At 34.9% G+C, this 25183-nt stretch overlaps 1 protein-coding gene across 1 annotated transcript in view; it reads left to right on the forward strand.

The window, feature by feature from the left end:
- LOC111045693 (nuclear factor of activated T-cells 5) overlaps positions 1-25183 on the forward strand; it is a 93862-nt gene that overhangs the window by 49621 nt on the left and 19058 nt on the right. Inside the window, exons 2-9 of the mRNA XM_039424702.1 lie at positions 1010-1117; positions 6179-6321; positions 7581-7723; positions 11573-11768; positions 13037-13227; positions 16544-16731; positions 18449-18624; positions 20058-20265. Of these exons, the coding sequence (XP_039280636.1) occupies positions 1010-1117; positions 6179-6321; positions 7581-7723; positions 11573-11768; positions 13037-13227; positions 16544-16731; positions 18449-18624; positions 20058-20265 (1353 nt within the window). The remainder of the gene's footprint in view (positions 1-1009; positions 1118-6178; positions 6322-7580; positions 7724-11572; positions 11769-13036; positions 13228-16543; positions 16732-18448; positions 18625-20057; positions 20266-25183) is intronic.

Consider the following 25183-nt stretch of genomic DNA (forward strand, 5'->3'; position numbering starts at 1 on the left):
ACTTGCTATTGTTGAAACCACTAATTCATTGAATCAATTTGAGATACTAGTTCCGGTTGTTACACCATTCATTATCAACCTCTAGTAAAGCTAACATTAAGCAGCAGGATATAGATTAGGGTGAAGCCCAAATGACGCTCACCCGTTTTAAGCATATGCGATATTTTTCTATGGGGTTACCTGAAAAATGAAGTTTTTAAACAACGCCTACACATCTTGGAAGAACTAAAGGAGCAAATCAGAGATCCAGGCCTTACCAATCGCAGTGTGCCAAAATTTGTTTTAAAACTTCAAAAATACGCTGTATCAGTGTATTGCTGCTGATGGCTGCCATTTAACTGATATAATTTTCAAAAATTAACAATAAAAACTACATTTTAAACTGAATTGAACCCATTATAGAATGTTTTCCAAGTTGAACGGTTCATTACTTCTAACCCTTCCAAACTCAATTCATTCCAAGTTAATTCAGATATTCATGGTTATAACACTAGGGGAAAGAATAAAATTTCAGTTGAGAGACATAGGCTGAGAGTATTTGAGAAAACACTACTTACTTATTGAGGACAAAAGTTTTTGCGAAACTTCCGGCTGATTTGAGAAGTAATGTTGAGGAAAAACACAACTATATTCTTTTCTTAGTAAGAAGGCTTTCTATGATGTTGACGAATTCTTGTTGGAGTGAGAAAAATTATCATAATTTTGGAAATTTCGTGAATTGTTAAATGTTATTAGTTTTATTTTATGACTGATATTTTCTGTTATTCTGTTATTTATCTGACGTTTTTCAACTGTATTACATTGTTTTGCTATACCTTTGTTGAAAATAAATTATTATTATTATAAACTCGTCAATCGGCTCTGCCCCACTCTGTATTTGTATCAGTATTTTATATCCTGATCTTTGACAAAACTCTGAAGTTTTTCTTGTGATGATGTATTTGTTTTTCCATTTTATTGTGATGATGACTCAATTATTGACTTTAGTTGTTTGCTTGTTGGATTGCAGGCATGAAGCTGGCGTCGAATGTGAATATGGGTCCAAGAGTGCACCGAAAAATGATGAAGAATATCACCAACAGAAAACTGAACAACACACATCACAGGGCCGTAATAGGTGAGCAACAAATCAATGTTTTCAATAGGATAAGTGAAGAGACTTGAGAAATTGTCAAAAAATCCACACAAAAATTAAAATTGTCAAAATTTCAATTCTCTTCAATTATTGAAAAGTTCAACAACATCAATTATTCTCTAGTCTCCGCGACTGTCACCATTTGAAAACACATGCTCTCGATTAGAGTCGAGTCTCTTCTCGACCTGAGTCGCGTAAGTATGAGTTGAGCCTAACACTCTCACCCCAACAACACAGTAATAATAGACAGTAGTCGACAGTAATCGGCTTGAGATTTGGAACATAAACTACCTAAACAAAAGGATATCTTCTTATGCTATATTTTCTCTATGATATCATCATAACTATACGGGCGTCTTATGACCGAATTTATTTCAAGCGTCTTCAGGTTCTATGGAGCGCCTATTCCACTATAGTTTACCCCATAAAAGACAAAGCATCCAGCTAACAAGTGAAAACATTTATGGTAGAAATAAAATGCATTATTCATCCATTCATCAAGTCTAAGACGCCCGTATAGTTGTGACCTTGTATGGAGGATCAAAAAATTGATTAGGTCTACAATCTTTTATTTTATTCCATCGAATCTGAGCCAGAGATTTATAAGACGCCCGTATATTTGGGACCTTATAAATGGCATCCTACATGTTGTGAGTAAACAATTTTTAAAGGATACTAGGATTTCTATTTTTATCTATATTCAAGAGTAGCCCTAACGGAAAAAATACAATTTGGGGCCTTGTATGCTGGATCAAAACATTGATTACAATTTTTTTCCACGATTATTTCATTGCATTGAATCTATAAATCTCAGCCAAAGATTGATTACCAATCATTAGTTTTATCAGCGAATTGAAGGTCACGTTTCTGCGACAAGACAAGAATAGAATAAATTATCCGTCAGATACTTTTTCATCTCAAATTTTGGTGATTAAGAGGCTAGTGAAATCGCTCTTAGAACACCAAGCTAATTATAATTTTTCGTGCGTATGTAGCCGAAAATACTGATACTGAGTTATTAGCCTACCAATAATTTATTGTCTAATCAGGTACACTTTACAATGAGTGCACTGCAACATTTTGATTCCTATGGATTTAGGATAATATAATTAATCCCAGTGCACGCACTTGTGAATCTAACCCGGCTTGACAATGTTAGAACTTTTTGACCAGTTCTTTTCTTGAGGGTGATGCCCACATGAGCTCTAGGCTTGTTTGTGCGTGGTTAATGAGGCGGAAAATAATGTGCCGGTCGCACAAAAGCCGGTTAAAATTTAATCGTGATTAATTTTACGAGAATCAGAGAAGCCGTCTCATTAAAAAAGGCCTTCTCCGAATGCTCTCCTGAAATTAATCACGGTTAAAATTTATCCGGCTTTTGTGCGATGGAGACAGAATTATTTCCAGCTGTGTAATCAATCATCGAGAAATATTATCTAGAAATTTTAATCGACTTGATCAAAATAATCTGATTTGTTGACATGACATGATAATCATTCTTAACTAGAGTATATCATAATTTTCAAAGTTGATCATTATTTGACAATTTTAAGTGATTAGTGAGTGTTATTTTGTAATTCAATTTGGTTTGTAAATAATCTGAATTAGAACTTTTTTGTTTAAATGTTTGGACTGAAAATTATTGAACCTCAATTCAAGTGTATGGAACATAACCTACTTTCTGGACTATTTATAGTGTAAAATCAAAATGCGGGGAAGAAACAGTTTTGGGCTGTGCCTGTTAGTCCTTCCCCAATCATTTTAAAGAATTTTGTTCTGTTTATCAATAGTTTATAAATAAATAACGAGCGAAGCTCGGTGCCCCAATATTGAGAGATGAATGGACCTACAGTTTTAGTTTGTTGAAGCCGGGCTTTGAAACTTCCAAAGAAATTACATTTTTATGTACTGTCAGCTACTATGTCAGGATGATTAGTAATATTTACAAAACAGAATATAGCCAAGACGACTGTTTATTAATAACAGTGAAACTGTTATTAATTTTTTTAATGAAACTATATTATTTCCCCACAATCTTTTGAGGAAAACTTTTAATATATTCTATTAATAACACTCAAAACAGCACTGATTCATAATCTCATTTAATGATGAATTATAATTATAAAAGCTCTCAAAACTGTAGTGAGTCATTATTTTTCTATTGATAGGAGTAAATGAATGTCAAGTCAAACAAAATAGTGTTCAAGTGTAATTTTGGCAATAAAGCATGGGAAATCCTAATAAATATTTTGTTTGTATGACATCCATAGTTCAAGATTTATTCAAAGACATTCCTAATTAATAAGATAAATATTTCCATTCTACCAATGTTGATGCAGTAATTTTAAGTGAATCTCACTTTGCCCTCTATGATTAGTTGAGACTAGCAGGTACCCTAACCCTAACATGACAAACTGAAACTTGACCTACCGTCAACCGGGGTGACTTTGAACACTTTTTTTGTTGTATTGATCACAACTTTCTTAATACTTCATCAATACTCATGATTTTTTCCAAAAAGTACCCGAATTTAGTGTACTTTATGATACATATAACAAAAAAGCCACCAAAATTTTATTTTTTTCAAAAAAGGGGTGAGTTTGAACACATCATAAAATATGGATTATTAACCTGTAAAAACGAGCAAATGTTCAATCTACCACCTCTAAAACGTTATCCATAAGCAAGTAGCTTATGAATGAAGATAAATTTCCAAGTCACTACCTAAATAATTGGATAATTTGAAAAATTCACGAAAATTTATGATTATTTAGATAGAAAAATTTGTTTGGACTATGAATCATTATAAAATTGAAAAATATATAGGGCCCAAGAGACACAAATTTATTATCAAATTATTAATCAATTGTCAAATTTAACATTAAAAATAGGCCTGTCATTTTTTGGGGTTGAGAGCACTTTGGGGTTGGGATATCAGCCTGATGGACAATATTGATGAATCTTCAATGTCAGGCCAAAAGAATGTTGTGCCAGCTGTAGAGCTGACACCACGAGTTTTTAGGAAGAAATTTCCAAAGAAATTTTATTTCAAATGTGTCTTCAAATTCACCAAACATCATCATTCATAGGTTAGAATTTCCGAGATTTTACACAAAATTTTGATCATGATTTATTCCACGAGAATCAATCAGAAAAGCCGTATTATCAAAAAGGCCTTCTCTGTTTTATTCTGTTTGAATTAATCACTGTTAAAATTTAACCGGCTTTTGTGCAACCGGGTTAAACACAATAAAAGGCAACAGCTGGTCGCTGTTCAATCTCACCCCACAAACGACAGACATTGGAGAAAACGTTCATTGCGTAAAAAATAAAACTCTCAAAAAAATTTTATTTACATATTCTGAAAGAAGAAGAAAAGCTTTATTCAGATATATCAGATTGATGTCCATGGCTTCTCTTGAAATCTTGTCTGTATATAAAAGTTTCAAGGCAACTTGAAAAAGGACCAACTATTTGAAAGCATGAAATCGTGAAGGCAGTGGAATAGTCGACCTATCTGATATAATGATTGTGAAAATCGATTCTATGGGAAAAAATCGATTTTATACAACCAAGATCGACTCTATATGTTTAACAGTTTATCTGATATCGAACGAAAACGAAAGGCCTGATCTTGTGTTCAAACTCACCCCGCTGTTCAAAGCCACCCTGGTTGACGGTACTGATATCTTGAAGAATTTAAAATAGGCCTATAACCACTCCAAAACAAAAAATGCTCTCCTAGTTGATTAGGTCCAGTCTGCATGAACATTATTATCATTTACTAGCTACATTTACTATTTACATGAATATTGGTTTTGAAATCGTAAAGAATTGGTTATTGGAATTGAATTGAAAATAGACTTATAGTCATCCTCAGTAAATTGAGAAACTATATGCAAAATATCAAGTTAATCAATCCAGTATTGAATTTCCTATACCGTACATGTATAAGCCAATTCTTTTCCTTATTATATCATAGATGAATTTATTTTCAAGTGGAAGTGAATGTCCTAGTTGCACAGCCTATCAAACTGTAACCGTGATTAATTCCAAGATAACCCCTTATAATACTACCAATGTAACCAAGAACCAAAATAAGCCTTTTTTACTTTCCTTGCCCTATTACCATAGGTAAAGAAAGTATTGCTTTCCGAAAAAAATTAAGGTACCCCAATTTCTAAATTTCTATAGGTTTCAAGGTCCCCTGAGTCCAAAAAACTGGTTTTTGGGTATTGGTCTGTATGTGTGTGTGTATGAGTGTATGTGCGTCTGTGTACACGATATCTCATCTCTCAATTAACGGAATGACTTGAAATTTGGAACTTAAGGTCCTTTCACTATAAGGATCCGACACGAACAATTTCGATCAAATGCAATTCAAGATGGCGGCTAAAATGGCGAAAATGTTGTCAAAAACAGGGTTTTTCGTGATTTTCTCGGAAACGGCTCCAACGATTTTGATCAAATTCATACCTAAAATAGTCATCGATAAGCTCTATCAACTGCCACAAGTCCCATATCTGTAAAAATTTCAGGAGCTCCGCCCCATCAATGCAGATAGATTCCCAATTATCAGGCTTCAGATACAATTGAAACAAAACAAATCAAGTGGAGTAGATTGAGCATGAAAATCTCTAAAATTAATGTTCAGTAACATTTTCACCTAAAATTGAAAATAAGCTTTAAATTCGAGAAAATGTGATTATTCAATTGCAAATTATTGTTGATTCTATTAAATCATTCACTATGAAGAGATAGCAGACCTCATGACTGTGTGTCTCCAGCGTTATTGCTCTGTCACCAGCTGCTGGCTCAAATACTTGAATAGTAGACTTGAGATGCGCGGGAACACTAGCGTCAGGTGATCAATTTTCATAACGGCAAGGAAAGTTGTGTGAGTGCGTCACACCAGATTTTTCAAAATAGCTTTCTCCAATATTGGTTCTCACGGATTTAATCATGATTAAATTTTAACAGGTAGCTGTGCAACCGGGATAATGTATTTGATTGGTTTTGAAATTATGTTTTATTTGTTTGAAGGCTTGAAACGGGAGTTGAAGAGCAGTGTAACGCCTGTAGATCCGTGTGACAATTCGAATGACTCCGGTTTGGGATTCGATCATCACTCTGACTATCCCATCCAGCATCGCAATCGCCCATCAACCAGGTTCCCCACGAGAGAGGTAAATTTATTTTCAACACATTCTTCTAATCTATACATGATCCATTAATTTATCCACAATAATTCGTCTTCTTGATTGAATTGAATTTATTTAAAAAATCTTCTATATGAGAAGATTCATTCAATCTTTTCTCCCGTCTTTCGGAGGAGACGATAGACCGTCGGTCCCGACTACCTAAAAAGTAGTCGTCATCTCTCATCATCATCCCTCTCACTCATTACCCACGCACAAGCCTAAGAGCTTATGTGGGCATCACCCTCAGTATTATTATTATTATCTTCAACCTATTTTTGGACTATTTCTATCCAAATTTGGAAAGGAACAGTTTTGGGCTTTAAGCCTGTTGTTCCTTCCCCAATCATTCATAGTTGAGAATGATATTGTACCTGTATCCATCAATGTATAAATAAATGCTAAACGGCAAATCTTCAATCTTTGATGAAAGGATGAAAACATCAATGGGATTATAAATAAATAAATTATACTTCCTCGTGAAACAAAACTAGTCAGAATAAAGTGGAGCAACGAAGGTACTATAGTGAGGTCCACGTTATAACGACAGTGTTTGATTAGCAATTGTATTGCTATCCTTGTCTATCATTCAACAAAGCGGATACCCGTTTCTCTGTCTCGCTTTGCTCTGTTGCCAGATCGCCTTAACAATGTATAAATGTCACCAATGTACTGTAGTACACCAATGTAAAATCCATTAATAATGAATTAACAAAATATTTCATCTTAATTATGTAAATAAATTATGAAATTTTTCAAAAATATATAATTTCTTGCTCAATAAAATATCATTGATTATTTTAAACGTGAATGAACAGTTAATATTACATCAATAAACCTGTATCAGCTACCGTCTATAGAAGGCATTGACAAGACAGAGGATCGGCAATGTTGATCTCCTATCTTTCTCCACTGCCATTATAACTTGGACCTCCCTATAGGTTTGATTTACTCAGTGCCGGTTGTCCAAAAGTCGGTCAAATTTTAAGTTCCACAAGAACCAATCAGAGGAGCCGTCTTATCAAAAAGGCCATCTGATTGGTTCTTGTGAAAAAAATCACGGTTAAAATTTAAGTGGCTTTTGTGCAACCGGATTATAGTGTAGAATTATTATGTATAAACGAAGTGTTAATGTAACATTTTTGACCTGACTTGTTTTCTACTCCATAACTGGAGTCCTTATAGGACTTTATCTTAGAAAAAATCTCTCTCACATTTTTAATAGATGAATTTTGTGTGATTTTCAGAAAACCTGCTGTTCAGAAGATGCACCGCGCTTCAAGAAACACCGAATGGATTTTAAAGTGGAGTCTGATGAAGATGCCAATGACTATTTCTCGTTTTACGAAACCGTTCAGCAGAAATCGCAGAGCATCCATAATTTCCCACGGTAGGTGACTATACTCCGTACAAAACTACTTCTGACTTGGAGGAATATGCGGCGCAGAGGAACGGGGGGAGATCAGCTGATTACTGTGATGGATAGAGTCATAGGTGGAAGCGCAGTTGCCAATTTGTCGATTAGAATCAGTCGAATCAATGCTTGCAGAGAGGAAACTTCGTAAGTTCAACATGAGCGCTTGAATACTCACTGGAAATTATAGTTTGTGTAAAATAAGTTGAGACTTGGCCCTCCAACCGAATAAATTACAGGGTTGCCAAATCGTGTAAAATTGCAACGTTCTCAAATTTCCAATTCAACGTCAGAATTGGATGTAGAATATCATCCCCGATATCCTAGTAGTACTAAAAAAGCTTCAGGGTTGAAGGATCAAAAGGAAATGTAACTTTTATGATAAAATTGGAAACATCGCGAAGATTTGTTTTTCTTTTGAATATCACTTCTCTCAGAATCATGGGGCGTCGTAATGCGTAATAATTTATATCAAATTAACGGGGAGAATGTCTCCTTTCTATTGGTGTCTGGATCATTTTTATCCGACTTATATAGTTATTTTTTAATTAATGATTATGTTCGTCAATGTCGAGACATTTCGAGCAGAAAACATTAAATTTTCGTCATGCTAGAAACTTTTTTGTTTCAAAAGATAAGTAGATGGTGAAAGCGAGAAAGTTTCTCACAAATAATTGAAATTATTTTTCCAATTGTCAAAAGTAGTCGGAATATCATATTTTGGTCATAATTTCCTTTTAATCCTTCAAGCTTTTTTAGTACTACTAGGATATCGGGGATGATATTCTGCATCCAATTCTGACGTTGAATTGGAAATTTGAGAAAGTTGCAATTTTACACGATTTGGCAACCCTGTAATTTCTTCGGATGGAGGGCCAAGTCTCAACTTATTTTACACAAACTATAGAGAACTCTGGCCGGTTCGAAACGGCATCATCGCCGCCGTTGTATCCCTACCGCTGTATGCCTTCTCTGCTGCGCATGTCCATCCCAAGTCAGAAGTTATTTTGTACAGAGTATAAGTTGCTTCTAGGCTAACATAAAACTATATCATTCATTTAGAATCTAGATACAATTCATTACTATAGTCATAGCCACCTCAATACAAGGCCCCGGCCTACGATATTGCAACGTCGCAGTGTAGGCCTAGAATCTAATACATGATTGGTGAAAAAGATTAAAAAAAAAATACCAGCTGATCTTTTTCACCAATCATGTATCAGATTCTAGGCCTACACTGCGACGTTGCAATATCGTAGGCCGGGGCCTTGTATTAGAGGTGGCTATGCTATAGTTCATAGTATTATTATAGTCTGACCAGACCAAATATTGATGTTGTGGAATTTATTTATTTAGCCTATATTTGAATAAGAATTCTTATACGATTGAAAAGTTTTTCAATTTTTATAAGAATTGCGACTTCTTAATCTTCTTATGCAAGTTCATAATAATTATTTGACTGTATTTACTTACTAGGGGTGGCCACTAACGACAGGACAAGTGTGTTGTACATGTGTGTACAAACATGCTGGTCATGCATGTTGTGTCATCAGAATGATAGTCAAATCTTGTAGAAGATTTTAGGAAAGACAAAGCTGTTTGTAGAATTCAAAAACTTTAGAAGAAATTTTAATAGTACATAAAAACGTTGACCAGTGAAATTTGATCTCAGAAGTATATTAGTTAAAATATTTGCCACTAACGGTTGAACAAGGATGCACATTATACAGTCTTCTTACATTGTTGTGTCATCACAGCTGTGATCACCTTCCAACAAAATTCCAATTTATGTTGTTTATTTTTTATTTGCTCTGCTATATTTGAGGTTAAATTATTTTTATATCACCATTATTTGTAATTTTCCATAGGTTTGTTCATTGGTATTTGTTGGTTATTTTATGTTAGAAGCCTCTTGCTAATTTAGTGCATGAGCAGGCACGTTCAACCGTTGATGGCCAGTCTTAAGGATTTGATGTCAAATCTTGTAGAAGATTTTAGGAAAGACAAAGTTGTTTGTTGATTCCAAAACGTTTGGAAGAAATTTGGATACTAGATAAAAACGTTGGCCAGTAGAATTTGATCTCAGAAATCAAATAGTGAGGTCCATGTTATAATAGCAGTGGAAAAAGATAAGAGAACAACGTTGCCGATCCTCTGTCTTGTCACCGCCTTCCATAGACGGTAGCTGATACATGATTATTGATGTAATATTAACTGTTCATTCTCATTTAAAATAATCAATCATATTTTATTAAGTAATAAATTATATTTTTCAATAATTTCATAATGAATTTACATAATTAAGATGAAATATTTTGTTAATTAATTGATAATTCTACATTGTTAAAAGACGATCTGGCAACAGAGCAAAGCGAGAAAGAGATAGCGCTATCCGCTTTGTTGAATGATAGACAAGGATAGCATTACCATTGCTAATCAAACACTGCCATTATAACGTGGATCTCACTATAGTTAGCTTATAATATTCTTTGAAGAAATTTGAGTTGACCAAAGAAAAGTTGGGACAAAAACGGTGCTACTGTATGAAAACTTTGTGAATAAATATGAATGTGTTATTTATTAATTTATTTATTCCATGCAACAATCACACTATCAAATTAATAATGATTGGGAGAGAATAAACAGGATTAATCCAAAACTGTTTCTCTATTTTTTATAAGAATAGTCAAAATGAGGTTATGATGATTGCGTATTGATGTATAATTATTATTTCATCAAATTAAAATATTCGATCTTAAAATATTTTGTGCCAGTCCATACTACAGCTGTGGATGTCCTACATTAGAGAAAGAAAATGAAATAAAATATTTAGGTGTAGTATTGGATGTACATTTACGGTGGAGCTCGCACATTTCATACATCTGTTCAAAACTTAGAAAATTAATTTATAAATTCGTTCAATTAAGGAATGTCCTTCCTATCTATCAATTAAGAATGGTATTCTTGGCACTGATACAGTCAATTATCTGCTATGGTATTGTATCCTGGGGAAGCTGTGGGAGTTGAATTTTGCAACCTCTCATAATTCTTTATAAAATAATAATAAAAATATGTTTAAAGAGACCCATAAGATATCCAACCGAAGTATTGTATAGAGAATTTGGCGTTTTTAGTGTTGATACCCTATTTGAAATAAATCTTTTGAAGTTTGTGTATTTAAGACGTTCAGAGTTTCCAGTTATGGATGAACATGTATATTCCACTCGTTGAAATCTTGCTAATAAATTGAAAGAACCCTTCACAAGAGTGGCCTCCTTACATGCTTTTGCTAAGGGACCACGACTTTTCAATAAACTGCAATCAGATATATCAGATGCATCCAGTTATAATTTGTTTAAGAATAGACTTAATCGCTTCTATGAAGAAAAACGTTTAATAGAGGTGTGATATTATTTACAATTTTTCTTTTTTGCTGTCTTCATTCAAATCTAGGCTTTTATTCTTATTTTTTTCTGGGTATTTTATTGTTAAAGATTCATAATCCCATCTTGTGAAAAGCACACTGATTATTGTATAAAATTTACTTTATTGTTTGATACCTCAAAATTGTTATTGCATTATAATTAAGTTGACTCAACTAGAGAGCGAGACATCCCTCAACACAGGTTTAGCCTAAAGAGGGATGCACTGTGGTTTTTTCTGTTACATGCTTAATATTATTATCTATATTCAATCATTATGCTTAAGGTATATATTTGTGTTACCAATTGTAATGTTCAATCATTATGCTTAATGTATGTATTTGTATTACCAATTGTAAAAATGCAGTGAAATAAACGAATTATTATATTATTCGTGTCGCAGTTGTGTGCCATCCAGCCGTGCCGACGGTCTACAGAGCCCGCCCTTGACAGCCCAACTGAGTGCAGTGAGCAGTGACGGCCGAGTGTCGCTGGACATAGTTAGTGAGCCTGAGTGGCAACACAGAGCTCGCTACCAGACTGAGGGAAGTCGTGGGGCCGTCAAGGACCGGACTGGTACATCGTTCCCTGTTGTCAGGGTCAGTAACATGAAGTCCCAACAACCATAGAGAAAATGTAGCATAAGAAGATATCCCAACTACGCTGGGTTTGAAGAGACCTTTGCGTTCCGTTTTGCCGCAAAAAATAACATTATTGACAATCGCTTTCAGGCGAAGAGCTCTGTTTGAGTCTTTTGCCGGACAGCTGTTCTAGAATACAGGTCACCTGTCAATCTAAAATGTAGACACCTATTTTTCCCACGCTAGACCTCATCAACTTACAGTGTGTCATATTACGTGTAATCTATTTCCATTCTTAGCTCTGTTATCATTCACCTCATTTGTTATAGATTCTTGTTCATAGTTTCTTGGTTCCTCTCTTAAGGTGCGTACAAACTTTCGCTCTGCTCCGCAATCGAACATCACTCGAGCAGATCGATTGATGATCGACCGGGGAGCAAGAGTGGAACGCGAGAAGAGCTAACATCTCCCGTAACGTTCATGATCAGAGCGAGTGCGGAGCGATGGCGGAGCGAGGGTGGAGCGTGTTGGAGGCGCGTATATCTGTACGCACCTTTATATCTTCCTATCTTAGTATGCCTAGTTTCTCATGATGCTTTTTTCACCAATATGGAATAGATGGAAATTAAGGAATAATATTTATTTATTCACATCAATAGAAAAATTACAACAACATATAGAGGCTTACAGCTTTATGCCAAAACAATCCTCATAAAAAATCAATTGTTTACACAAACTGAAACTAAATTAGTAAGAAAGAAAAAACGAAAAATAGCAATAAAAATAGTTTGGAACAAACATTATAAACATAAAATAACACAAGACACAATAGAAAATAGAAAAAGGAATAATAAAAAAATAGACTAATTGAAAAAAGAGAATATTAAACGAAAATCCCAATTAAATGCTGTAAATCACCCTGAAGACTTCTCACCTCATTGAATTTCCATCTTGCTGTTTAACCTGTCGCAATATTTGCAGTAGCAGAAGTCTTCGGGGTGATTTACAGCATTTAATTGGGATTTTCGTTTGACAATAATATGGAATAGTTTTTTCCTTGTTTTCTCTTCTCTCAATCAATTCAATTTCTTTGTATTCGTTTATTGTAATTTTCTTGGTTGGGGAGCAATTTTTGGGATTTTCCCGTGTGTTGTAAATAAATAAATAAGTATCCCAAAATCTTTCTTCCATTAATTCATTTATAGTATATTATGTTTTATGTAAAGTTCCTGACTGTTTCTTCCATCAAAAATAATAATGATTTGTTTGTTTGTGTGTGTGCACAGTTAAGCGGCTACAACAAGCCAGCCATGCTTCAGGTGTTCATAGGGACAGACGAGGGTGAGGTGGCACCACACATGTTCTACCAGGCGTGTCGGGTGGCCGGCAAGAACTCCACCCCCTCCCTGGAGACCACCATCGACCGTACCATTGTCATTCAGATGGACATACATCCCGTCAACAACATGGTCACTGTGTAAGTACACCTCAAATAATTGACCGAACGAATTGAGGTCTAAGATTCCAGGCCAAGGTTTTGCATTTCTCTTTATGTTTTTCGTATTTTTTATTATGTCTTTATGTTTCTTCCGCATTCACGGCGAAACGCGGCAATAGATTCTCATGAAATTTAACAGATATGTTCCTTTTTGAATTGCGCGTCGATGTATATATAAAGGTGCGTACAGACTTTCGCTCTGCTCCGCAATCGAACGTCACTCGAGCAGAGCGATTGATGATCGACCGGGGAGCAAGAGTGGACCCCGAGAAGAGCTAACATCTCCCGTAACGTTCATGATCGGTGCGAGTGCAGAGCGGGGGCGGAGCGATGGCGGAACGAGGGCGGAGCGTGAGCGGAGCGGGTTGGAGGCGCGTATCTGTACGCAGCTTTAGGCGGAATTCACACCAAAGCTAGACCGGGCCAGGCGGAATCTGCCTGCGTTCGCAATGAAGCCGATTGCCGAATCGTTCAATAATACAAAAATACAAAATACTGCGCAACTCACTACATGGGAAGATGGAACTAAACTGAAAGAAGGCAGAATCCGCTTGGCCGAAAACGCTCGAGTTGGGCGTCAAGCCGACTGTGCAAATCCGCTCGGCTCGGCCCAGCGTTGATTTGAATGCTCCCAACTAAATCCTGCATAGTTAGCGCGCACGCGCGGATTCCGCTCAGCTCGGCTCGGCCCGGCCCAGTTTTGGTGTGAAACCCCACTAAGGGTTTTTGAAATTTTGTATTTTAAAAGTAATATAGAAGGAACAAGATTTTCATTCATCGTCCAATATTACTGCAAAAATCAGACAATAGAATTATTCATGAATAATTATATGTCGAATCGATTAATGCTGTTTTCAACTCGGGCTGACCAGTTGACAGTTTGTGTTGTAGGAAATAAGCTTTTGAGCGTCAATGAGTGGATTAAAAGGGAATTTTTCTTTACCTTAAATATAGCAATTTAATTTTAATTCTTTTATTTTCATTTTATAGTCTTTTCTCTGCACAATATTTTTTTAATGTTTTATGATTCTGCTTTTATAAAGTTTCTATTGTAATCATAATTTGGATTTAACCTCTACTTTCTGCATTATTTCGAAATATTATGTTTTTCTTTTCTGTTTTGCAACTCTCACCAGCGGGCAAATATTTCCTTTTTGCTGGTGATGCCTAGATTTTATATATTTTTTTTAATTTTATTCAATTACTAGCCGTCAGGCTCGCTTCGCTCGCCATATCCGTCTAGCCAGGGGGCTCCGCCCCCTGTACCCCCGACTGGATCGTTCAAAAATGAGATCAGCAGGCTCGCTTTGCTCGCCTGCATTTTCATTAGAGCATTTTTATCATATGTTAGGACAATCCTGTCAGGGGTTCAGACTAAACGTCAGGCTAAACGGATATGGCGAGCGAAGCGAGCCTGACGGCTAGTAATATAATATTCCCAGGATTGAAGTAGCAGTGCCCAATCAATTTTTCCGCGATAAATGCATTTAAATCTTCAACTTGGTGCCAACCTAACAAAGTCAACTCAACTTAATGCCAACCTGACAAAATTATTAATTTAGTTGCCAGTTAACAAATATTTCGAAGAGGTACTCTATCTAGATTATAGTTCTATAGTAACATATGATATGGAAATTTCAATTATAATTAAGAGATTGGGAGAAGAAGAATATACATGCTAAAAGACGAACTTTAAACCCTTAAAAATAACCCTTAGAGTTAAAATATTGCTAAAAGATCTCTTAGTGCGCCTCTAAAGGGCCAACTGAACATACCTACCAAATTTGAACGTTTTTGGTCCGGTAGATTTTCAGTTATGCTAGTGAGTGAGTGAGTGAGTGAGCGAGTGAGTGAGTGCCATTTCGCTTTTATATATATAGATATGTATGAGTAATTATGTTTATTTTATTATATTTTTAATGATATGTCATATTATAAAGAGTTTGTAATATGTTTTCAATATTCCAATTGGCAATTGAAATTGAAATTGATGATAGTAGTTGTTCACAACCGATGATTAGCATTGTCGATACACCAACCCAAACAGTCATTAGCCGTTTTCACACCGACACGACAAGACGGGAAAGGATCTACTCTGATGGACAGTATCAGAGGAGGCTGTGGTTTATAACTGCGCGAGGTCTAATGTCCACAGAACTACTAGTAACTCGTGAGTTCGAAACAGGTGGTGCAAAAATACATTTCAAATGGAGCTTTGATCTTTAATTAGCCCTCAACCGTAAACAGTGTATTATTTGCTGACGATGCTAATTTCCTACTGACAGGTGATACATTTGAAGAATTACAAATTGAAGGAGAAGAAGTAATCAAGTGCATGAAGGAGTGGTGTGAGGCTAATGAGTTGACAGTCAACGTAAATAAAACATCCTATATGAGCTTCAATATTGGCTGTTTAGACACACCCAATAACTTTAATTTTGGTGTGGATTCACCAAGTTTAATGCCAGTGGAAGAATGTGGATTCTTGGGAATCAATGCTGATGTAAGACTGAAGTGGAACAGCCACATTGATCAGGTGGTAAAAAGGCTCAATGCAGCGGGGTTTGCAATATCAAGATTGATAAGGGAGGTGGACCAGAGAATAGTTCGAATAGCGTACTATGGATATTTCCAGCCAGCTCTAACGTATGGCCTGATATTGTGGAGTGCGGCACCCGCTTCATTGATGGCCTTCAGAGTGCAAAAACGGCTACTGAGAATGATGTTTAGGAAGCCACCAAGAACCCATGCAGAGAGTTATTCAGGGAAGCTAAGATCCTGCCGTTGCCATGTCGGTATATCCTAGAGGCTGCATTGTATGGATTTTGCCGCAAGGACGAGTGGACTACAGGCGCTACCGTACATGGCTACAACACACGGGCAACCAATATGCTCAGACTCCAACCTCATCGAACAAGATTTTTTGAAGCTAAGCCAGAGCATGTCAGTCCAAGGATCTTAAACGCACTACCAGTGGAAATTCTCGATACTTCAAATAGAAGAACATTCAAGAGACTACTGAGGAATTGGCTACAAGATAGATGTTTCTACAGTTTACTGGAGTTTTTCTCATATACAGTGTGAGAAATAAACCTAGTGAAATATTATAATAGTTAAGATGATGTCATCTTTATTTTTTGGACTTCAAATATTCACGGAGATTTTGATGACCTGACAGATTGTATGATTTTATTGTAACTGACAAATGCGAAACATTTAATGTAAAATGTACATGCATGAATAAATATTATTATTATTATTATCATTATTATTATAATTTGTTTTCTATCGACAGATGTGACTGCGTGGGAATTCTGAAAGAAAGAAACGTGGACGTTGAACACCGTTTTCCTGATGGAAGTCCCCCCACCAAGAACAGTCGCAAGAAGTCCACGTCAGTCCGCATGGTCTTCCGAACCACCATCAGGCTACCGGACGGATCCTACGAGACGCTTCAGACCACCTCCGACACCATCGCTTGCAGTAAGTGCTTAATTTCTATAGAATTTTAGTAGCAGCCTAGAGATCCCCGGTTCAAACCCGCTCATCTCCAAAACTTTTTGAACTGGTCACTCCCGTGTTATTCGATGGGCACGGAATACTCCACAAGTATTTTAAGCTCAGGTGATGAATGATGACAAAGTTTCTATTTGTGATGATTTCATGAATAGATCAATAGGGAGATGATGAATAGCAGAAATGAAACTTGAGAATGAGTAGCTGACATAAAGTGAGAGAGAAATGAATGTTTATAATCAACCGTGTTTCAATAATTTTAATGTTGGTATTTTTACTTTCCTTGCCCTTTTACCATAGGTAAGGAAAGTATTGCTTTCCTAAAAAAATTAGGGTACCCCAATTTTTAAATTTCTATACGTTTCAAGGTCCCCTGAGTCCAAAAAAGTCGTTTTTCGGTATTGGGCTGTGTGTGTGTGTGTGTGTGTGTGTGTACACGATATCTCATCTCCCAATTAACGGAATGACTTGAAATTTGGAACATAAAGTTCTTACAATATAAGGATCCGACTCGAACAATTTCGATCTAATGCAATTCAAGATGGCGGATAAAATGGTGAAAATGTTGTCAAAAACAGGGTTTTTCGCGATTTTCTCGAAACGGCTCCAACGATTTTGATCAAATTTATACCTCAAATAGTCATTGTTAAGCTCTATCAACTGCCACAAGTCCCATATCTGTAAAAATTCCAGGAGCTCCGCCCCATCTATGCAAAGTTTGATTTTAGATTCTCAATTATCAGGCTTCAGATACAATTTATACAAAAAATTCCAAGTGGAAAAGATTGAGCATGAAAATCTCTACAATTAATGTTCAGTAACATTTTCACCTAAAATTGAAAATACGCTCGAAATTCGAGAAAATGTTATTATTTCAATTGCAAACTGTTGGCAACTGTTGATTCTATTAAATCATTCACTATGAAGAGATAGCAGACTTCGTGTGTTTCTAGCGTTATTGTCCTGTCACCAGCTTGCTTGGATCTTTGAATAGTAGACTTGAGATGCGCGTAAACACTAGCGTCAGGTGATAAATTTTCATAACGGCAAGGAAAGTTGTGTGAGTGCGCCACACCAGATTTTTTCTTATTCGTTTGGCTCTCATAATCTTCTTCTGTGAAGATTCAGTACTGTACTTCTATCTCCAACTAATAAGTCTAAATTTAATCAACTAATTACTAAAGCCAGCATATCAACAAATCAATCAACTCGAGTCACAGTGGTCTCATTTCATAATTTATAGTCCGGGTCCTGAACGTAGCTTTGCCTATCGGCGGAGGTCCACTAGACTATAATACTACCCGTTCAAAAACATCGACCTCAACTCTGTAGGGAGCATCCTCCATCTACTATCTAGGTACTCTGGAGCATGTTTTTCTAAAAGTAGGAATATCACCCCGCGAACCATACCTTGCCTATATGCCGTTTCAAAGTTTCACGGAGGCAAAGCTACGGGACGCGTACTGTACATGAAACAATAAAATTAACTTTTTGGTGAAAGCTACTCTTATTTAAATCAGGAAATAAGAAATTTGTAATAAAAGGTAGTAGATTTAATCTTTCGTTTCCTGATGAAACATTGAATACATTTTTATAATTATATTATTATTTTTTTCATTTTTGTTTTTGTACTTTGTTCATTGTGGGATAAACAAGTTTGTATTTAATTTTGTTCTTGCAACAGCACAACCACAAGGGGTGCCCGAGGTGTCGCTGATGTCATGGACTTCCTCCCCTGCAACCGGAGGGGTTGATCTCTTCATTATTGGCAAGAATTTTGTCAAAGACACCAAAGTTGTCTTCCAGGAGGGCGAATCCTGGAAAGTGTCCGTACAACCCAACAAAGATTTCCTACATCAGGTAAATACAAGTCACCAAACAAAAATTTAGGATAATTCTATAGATTTTCATTTAGGACTTACTGTATTAAAGTTTGGTCTTTAGTTTAGTATATTAAACGAGATTCCAAAACTAATTCTAATTCTAATCAAAACGTGTTCTAGGTTATATTTCACTTTTTTTCACTAGTTGCACTCTAACTTGAAATCCAATACAAACAAAAACACATTATGTAATTAATAGCTTTTTAAAAATTTGTCTATCAATTCATTCTTTTCACAAACGAACATAATATAAAAAAACAAAGAAAAAATATAGAAATGTGAAATAAAAGTGGACAACCATAGGCTTAAAACCTCAGTGGATTGTACTAATCCTAATAAAGCAAATAAAAATACTCAGGTGATTAAAAAGATTAATACAATTGAATTCAACAAAAACTTGTGTGGAATAAATGAATAAAACTAGTAGTTCTCTGAACAGTAGACCTCACGCAGTTTTCTCATCCACAAGTATCTGATGTCTGAATCACAATTCACAGTTGAATCATAATTTACTCTTAAAAACTGTTATTTGTTTTCTCCAAGATCCAAAACTCACTTATGTTGTCAGACACGGCCAGACATCTGTGTAATGCATGCTATGAATAATGAATAATCCACTTGTCAGCTGATTGATTATGAATAACTCCATAGTCTGATTGATCCTATCTTCAAAGTAGATTATAAATATATAGTGATATCAGAGTATGAAGGAATTCCTTTTCCTTTCATATTATCCTTTTAAAATGCAAAATTTCAAAAAACCATTCATCGACGCGCAGTTGAAAAAGGAATATTCCTGCCAAATCTCATCGAATTCTAACAACGCATTTGGCCGTAATCGCGTTACATACAGACAGACAAAAGCAAATCGAGTTGAAACATAGACCTCACTACGTTCCGTCAATAATAATTGGCGTATGATGTTATACAAAATCTGTCAATATTAAAATTCAAATTTATCAAATTGAAAACAATACAATGAAGACTATGAATCATAAAAATAATAGAAAAGCAAGAAATACATAATAAGATTCCAATAACACATAAACTCTTAAATTAAAAATAACTTGTTTTCTATCTGACAAAGCCAGCAAAACCTAGGTTTGTGCGCTGGAATAGGTACATAGTACTCAACTGATAGAGCTTGTAAGGGAAAATGTAAAACACTTTTTGTTCACAAAAATGTTAGATGCATGTTAGAGAGTGAGATAAGAAGAAGAAGGGAAGAGAAAGAAGGATGAAAAGCGAAAGAAGAAAGTAAGGAGAAAGAGGGAAAAAATAAAAATTGGAAAGTATATATAGGTACAGAAGTTTTCAAAATTGTCGATTTGTTTGCAGTGCCACCTTGTCTTTGTAATGATATTGTTAAGGTGAATAGAAATTAATTAATCTGTTTGTCAATGTTTGCAGAGTCACCTAGTGTGCAAAGTACCGCCGTACGCACGCACCAACATAACCGCGCCTGTTCGCGTGCGTGTGTCGGTCGAGTCGTGCGGCAAGAGCAGCGAGCCGCAATCGTTTGCGTACACGCCTGTGCTCGGCTATCTGCCCGCCAGTCCCCTCGACTCCGCCGCCGCCTCCTCCTCCTCCTCCTCCTCATCGACTTCATCCACATCAGGTATGCCTAGCCCGGCCTTTGTGCCTTGGCCCCTCCAACTCACCCCTAACGGGGCGCCCCGCAACATTTTCAAAACCACACATCTTACCGACTATTTTCAAACCTATCTATATAATAAGAGAGAGTAGGGTTGTGTTTGTTCGTGTGTTCGTTTGTTCGCATCAAAACATGTCAACTTGTGGATTACATACCGACAAAACGGGAATGATTTAGATCTCCAAATTTTGCACATAGATTCTAAAAATATCAATCTCGTGAACCTGGAAGCCCAGATTTTAATTTTCCTTCTAGATTTTTCAGAATTAATGTTTAAATTTCATTAATTGTACATTCGATTTCATTAAAAAATCACCAAATTATATGGTCGAAATTAAAAAAGGAACATCTGTTTCTATATTGCTTTCTACCTGAAAAACATAGTTTTGAAACTTCGTTTTCCTGATGCAATGTTTAGGCCTACACGTGGCATGGATTATTAATTTTTCAGCTAGAACAATTTTTGAGACAAATGCTAAATAAACGTCTACAGTTTCATCAATGCTGTATCGGCAATATGAAAACGCATGCAGTTAATATGTCTTTCAATGAAGGTGTTGTTATTTACATAAAGAAATTATATTCTTCCATTCTTATTTAATTAAAATTTCAAAATTATTCGAGCCCTGATAGAATGACTGACTCACTGTACATAGGCCTATTTTGAATTCTTCTAGATTTCATTACGTCAAGTTTTAAGAAAGACCCTTGCGAAGCACGGGTTACCTGCTAGTAGTATAATAATCTTCAAGATTTCAGTAGGTCAAGTTTTCAGTTTCTGAATTTTTTAACCTTATTTTCAAACCTATAATTTTAATAATCTTCAAGATTTCAGTAGGTCAAGTTTTCAGTTTGTGAAATTTTTTAATAAATTTTTTTGTACCATTGTTCTGGTTTTTCGACTAGAAAACTGGATTTGAAAAGGTAACATTCGGATCTCCTCCAACATAGAGAAAAGATAGCATAATAAGATATCCCACTGTATAGGACGGTTATGTTCCATATTTCACTGTTAACTCAAGCCGATAGTACGAGTAGATCTTTCCCGTGAAGCTTTGTGTTGCTGGTATTCCGTTATTACACTCTCACCCGGATAAAGCAGTAATAACATCTAATGATTAATAAAATAAATAACTGAATATAATAATTATCATTAAGCGAAAATCCCAATCAAATGTTGTAAATTACCCCAAAGACTTCTGCTACTGCAAATATTGACTACAGGGTTAACATCAAGATGGAAATGCAATGAGCATGAGCAATGAGATGGAAATGCAATACTATACAAAAATTATTCGTCAGCCCGGTAGCCCTCATCGAATTTTCATCTAGCTGTTTACCCTGTTGTCAATATTTGCAGTAGCAGAAGTCTTCGGGGTGATTCACAGCATTTAATTGGGATTTTCGTTTAATAATAATTATTCATTAATTAGCATTTGAACAAATAATGCAATTTCCAATTCATCTCCATCTGTAGACTAAATATAATATTTCTGTGAATGTTTGTACGATTTGTGGTTTTGAATAATTGTTCCTGTGGGCCACCCCCCTCCCTACGTCACAGCCAAACTGAAAGTAACATAAGGGACGCCGCAAAGCAATACTAGCTTGAAAAGTAATAAATTTGGTGAACGGGGTTTGCTGTGCTAGTTTTACTCTACTAACTACCTCATTAGCTTTCTTCATAATGAACTGGCAATTAAAATTGAAATCAGTGGTCGTTGGTAGGTTGGTCTTGGTTCTTGATTATCTATTTATTTTTTATTAAATTGCAGATTTAGTAGCTAGAAAAGACCCGCTTTACACTTTGACGAAATACTAAGGCGGCCAACTACACGCACATCGGTTTTTGTTTTTTGTTCGTACTATTTTTTACCGTCCTTATAAATTCTATTAGATTGAACAGATGATTTCAAATACTTATGTTTGTCAAGTTCCGTTTAATCTGATGGAATTCATAAAGACGGCAAAATATCATACGAACAAAAATCTATGAATGTGTGTAACTGGTTTAAAGGCTTCGGTAGAAAATGAAATAAATTCACAAATATAATAAAATGAAAATCTGTTTTCGAATTGCTTACTCAATTTTTTCAAATTCAAATTCAGATTCAAATTTATTTCTCAAAAACATACACAATTATAATAATCTAATATTATAACATCTAAAAATAATACAAGAAAAATACTATTAAATATATAAAATGATCCCAAAACTGCAGTATATTTTTTTTATGTCCATCTATGTTTAAGGAGTAGCCTACAAGGTAAAACCTGTGCGTAGACCTAAGTTGCAGTAATATATTTTAATATAATTTATCCTTAATATACCTACCATAGATCACAATAATTCAATAGAATATAACAGAATTTTGTTGTTAGTTGAATATTGTAATTTGAAAGAATCATTTAAACAGAATCTTCACATTAATAATTCGATATAATCAGTCTAATATTTAATCATTCGTAATTTTCAGTGCACCTTAAATATTTATACATCAATTATTAAATAATATATTGAAAATTCATGTATATTATGAATTTAAAAAACCGATAAATACCGGACCGATATTAACCTTCAATTGGCATCAGAAACACAATTTAATTCAATTGACCACTGATTTTTTTATTTTGTTCTATACTTGTGTTGTCAGTTGGTCTTTTTGTTTCTATCACCACTGCTTGCTTTGATCTAAAAATGATGTTGCCAAAGTCTTCTAAACTCGAAACGAGTCATGATAATATTAGACTGTCAACACTAAACCAAAAAAATTATGTTTTGTTGAAAAATGTTAAATTTATGTCGAATAATTTCGTTAAATTCTGCTCAAATTTTGGAAATTCAAAGGTGGAGGTGTTTGATCACAATAATTGTATTGGTTGAGGTTCACTTGCTGTTCAGAACAGAGATTTTTAGATGGCCTATTTAGCTGGAACCATTTTTTTATTGTTCATTGATTGATACAATAAATACATCATCAAAATGATAGGGAGAGAAAAAATAAGGTAACCTTGTGCTATTCTTCTCCCAAATTTAGATAAGGTTACACATAGTCCGAAATAGGACTATCTTGTAGTTGTTTACTTCACAAAATTTTCAATCCTCAATTGTTTTCACAAATTAGAATACATTGTATTCCAAATACCTTGGCTGGAACTGAGTATTTGAAAGTATATCAATATTTAAAGCATTATTATTTCCTGCTAATATTTGGAGTATAATCTTATAACGTTTATCATTTGGGCTACTTGATCTGTTAGTTAAAAAATAATTCCATAGTACCCTTTTGTTGGGAATCGAACCCACAACCGAAGCCCCGATAGCTCATCATAATTGTAATTTTTGCTTATTATTTTATATAAATATTTACTTGTCCTTCAAGAATCAAGACAAAATTTCTAGACCCTAGCTGAACTTCTGTACCAAATTTGAATCAAGAATTTTATTTGCCGTAAAACTTTACAAAAAAACAATAAACATCGTCAAACAATGAAACAATATTTATAATACAATCATTTGAAGAAATAAATAGATTATATAAATTCCTAAAATTATTGAAACTAATTCCTATCTCATACTTCATCATAGAGTGCTAAGATATTTTTCTCGGCCACACTTTTTGTCGGATGGACTCGTTAAGGCGTCGGTCCCGGCTGCTTAAAAAGCAGTCGTTAGGTCATGCCAGAGGCCCTGAAATTGATTAGTTGCGACCTGAAAACTCTGACACCAGACCTGAGTCAGCCAGGTCACAAAATATTATTGTCATCAACAAACAATTCAACTTTAGAAATATTTTCAATTCGAAATAGTTCCATTTATGTATTTATATATCTTTCAAATTCCAAAATTTTTAGCAAGCTCATTTCTGTGCACCGGTTCTGCATGTTTTTTCGAGCATGTCCTGTTTTTTGCCCAATCACCACTTTTTATTCAGATATGTGTCTTCAATCCAGTACTTCGTGATCCGCCTGTTTTACAATAACTGTGATCAGCTCCGAATATTGTCACTAGCTTTTCAACTCTTGTTTTAATTGCTTGCTGTAATGAGGCCTAGTTTTGAATTACAAATGGTTTTGGAATAATAATGTTTAACGACTAGTTGATGATAACTTGCGAATATTTCAAGTTTTGTTTCTTATTAGAATTGCTTTGTAGCGTCCCGCTTTCAAAACAGATTATACCGCTCCTAAAATACTACAGATGAAATTGATCTTTGTCAATTCTATGGTTATTCAATGAGCCACTTCTCATTTATTTTAATTCAATTTTTCACACTTTCAATGAAATTCTTCAGATTCAACAACACACAGTAGTCTCATTTAACTGGTTTAAAAAGGCGTTTTTGAAAAGGGGAATTAATCACGGTTAAAATTTAACCAGCTTTTTTTGCAATCGGCACTTAAAGTTATATTATGCGTGAAAAATGCAAACTCAAGCCTTTGATTGCCTCACAGCATGAGAGTAGGTATTGCAAATGTGATTAAACAATTAGAATTGTCTTTGTGCAAATAAATAAATATGAATTCTTAATTAAAGCAAGTAAAAATGATTAATAATTTTTTGGAGCACTATTCTCCCATCATTTGACTTGCTAAAAGTACATATTTCAAATTTCTATTCACTCATGCTCATCTTTGAAATTTTCTGATTTCTTTACTAAAAATAAATTTATAGGAAACATGATCTGTGTTTGGCTGTGACGTGTATTGATAATTCTTCGGAAATTATTTTTCAGCCATAGATCTTATTCTACAATAACTATTTTAAGTTTTTGAACTGTCTAGAAAATGAGGTTCATTTCTGAAGTGTCAATATAGATTCAGTAATTATGAGATTGTTTTATTTCTTGAAATACATTTTATTTGAGAGAATTTTTCTCTT

Source organism: Nilaparvata lugens, chromosome 3 (genome assembly GCF_014356525.2).
Source record: "Nilaparvata lugens isolate BPH chromosome 3, ASM1435652v1, whole genome shotgun sequence".
NCBI lineage: Eukaryota > Metazoa > Arthropoda > Insecta > Hemiptera > Delphacidae > Nilaparvata > Nilaparvata lugens.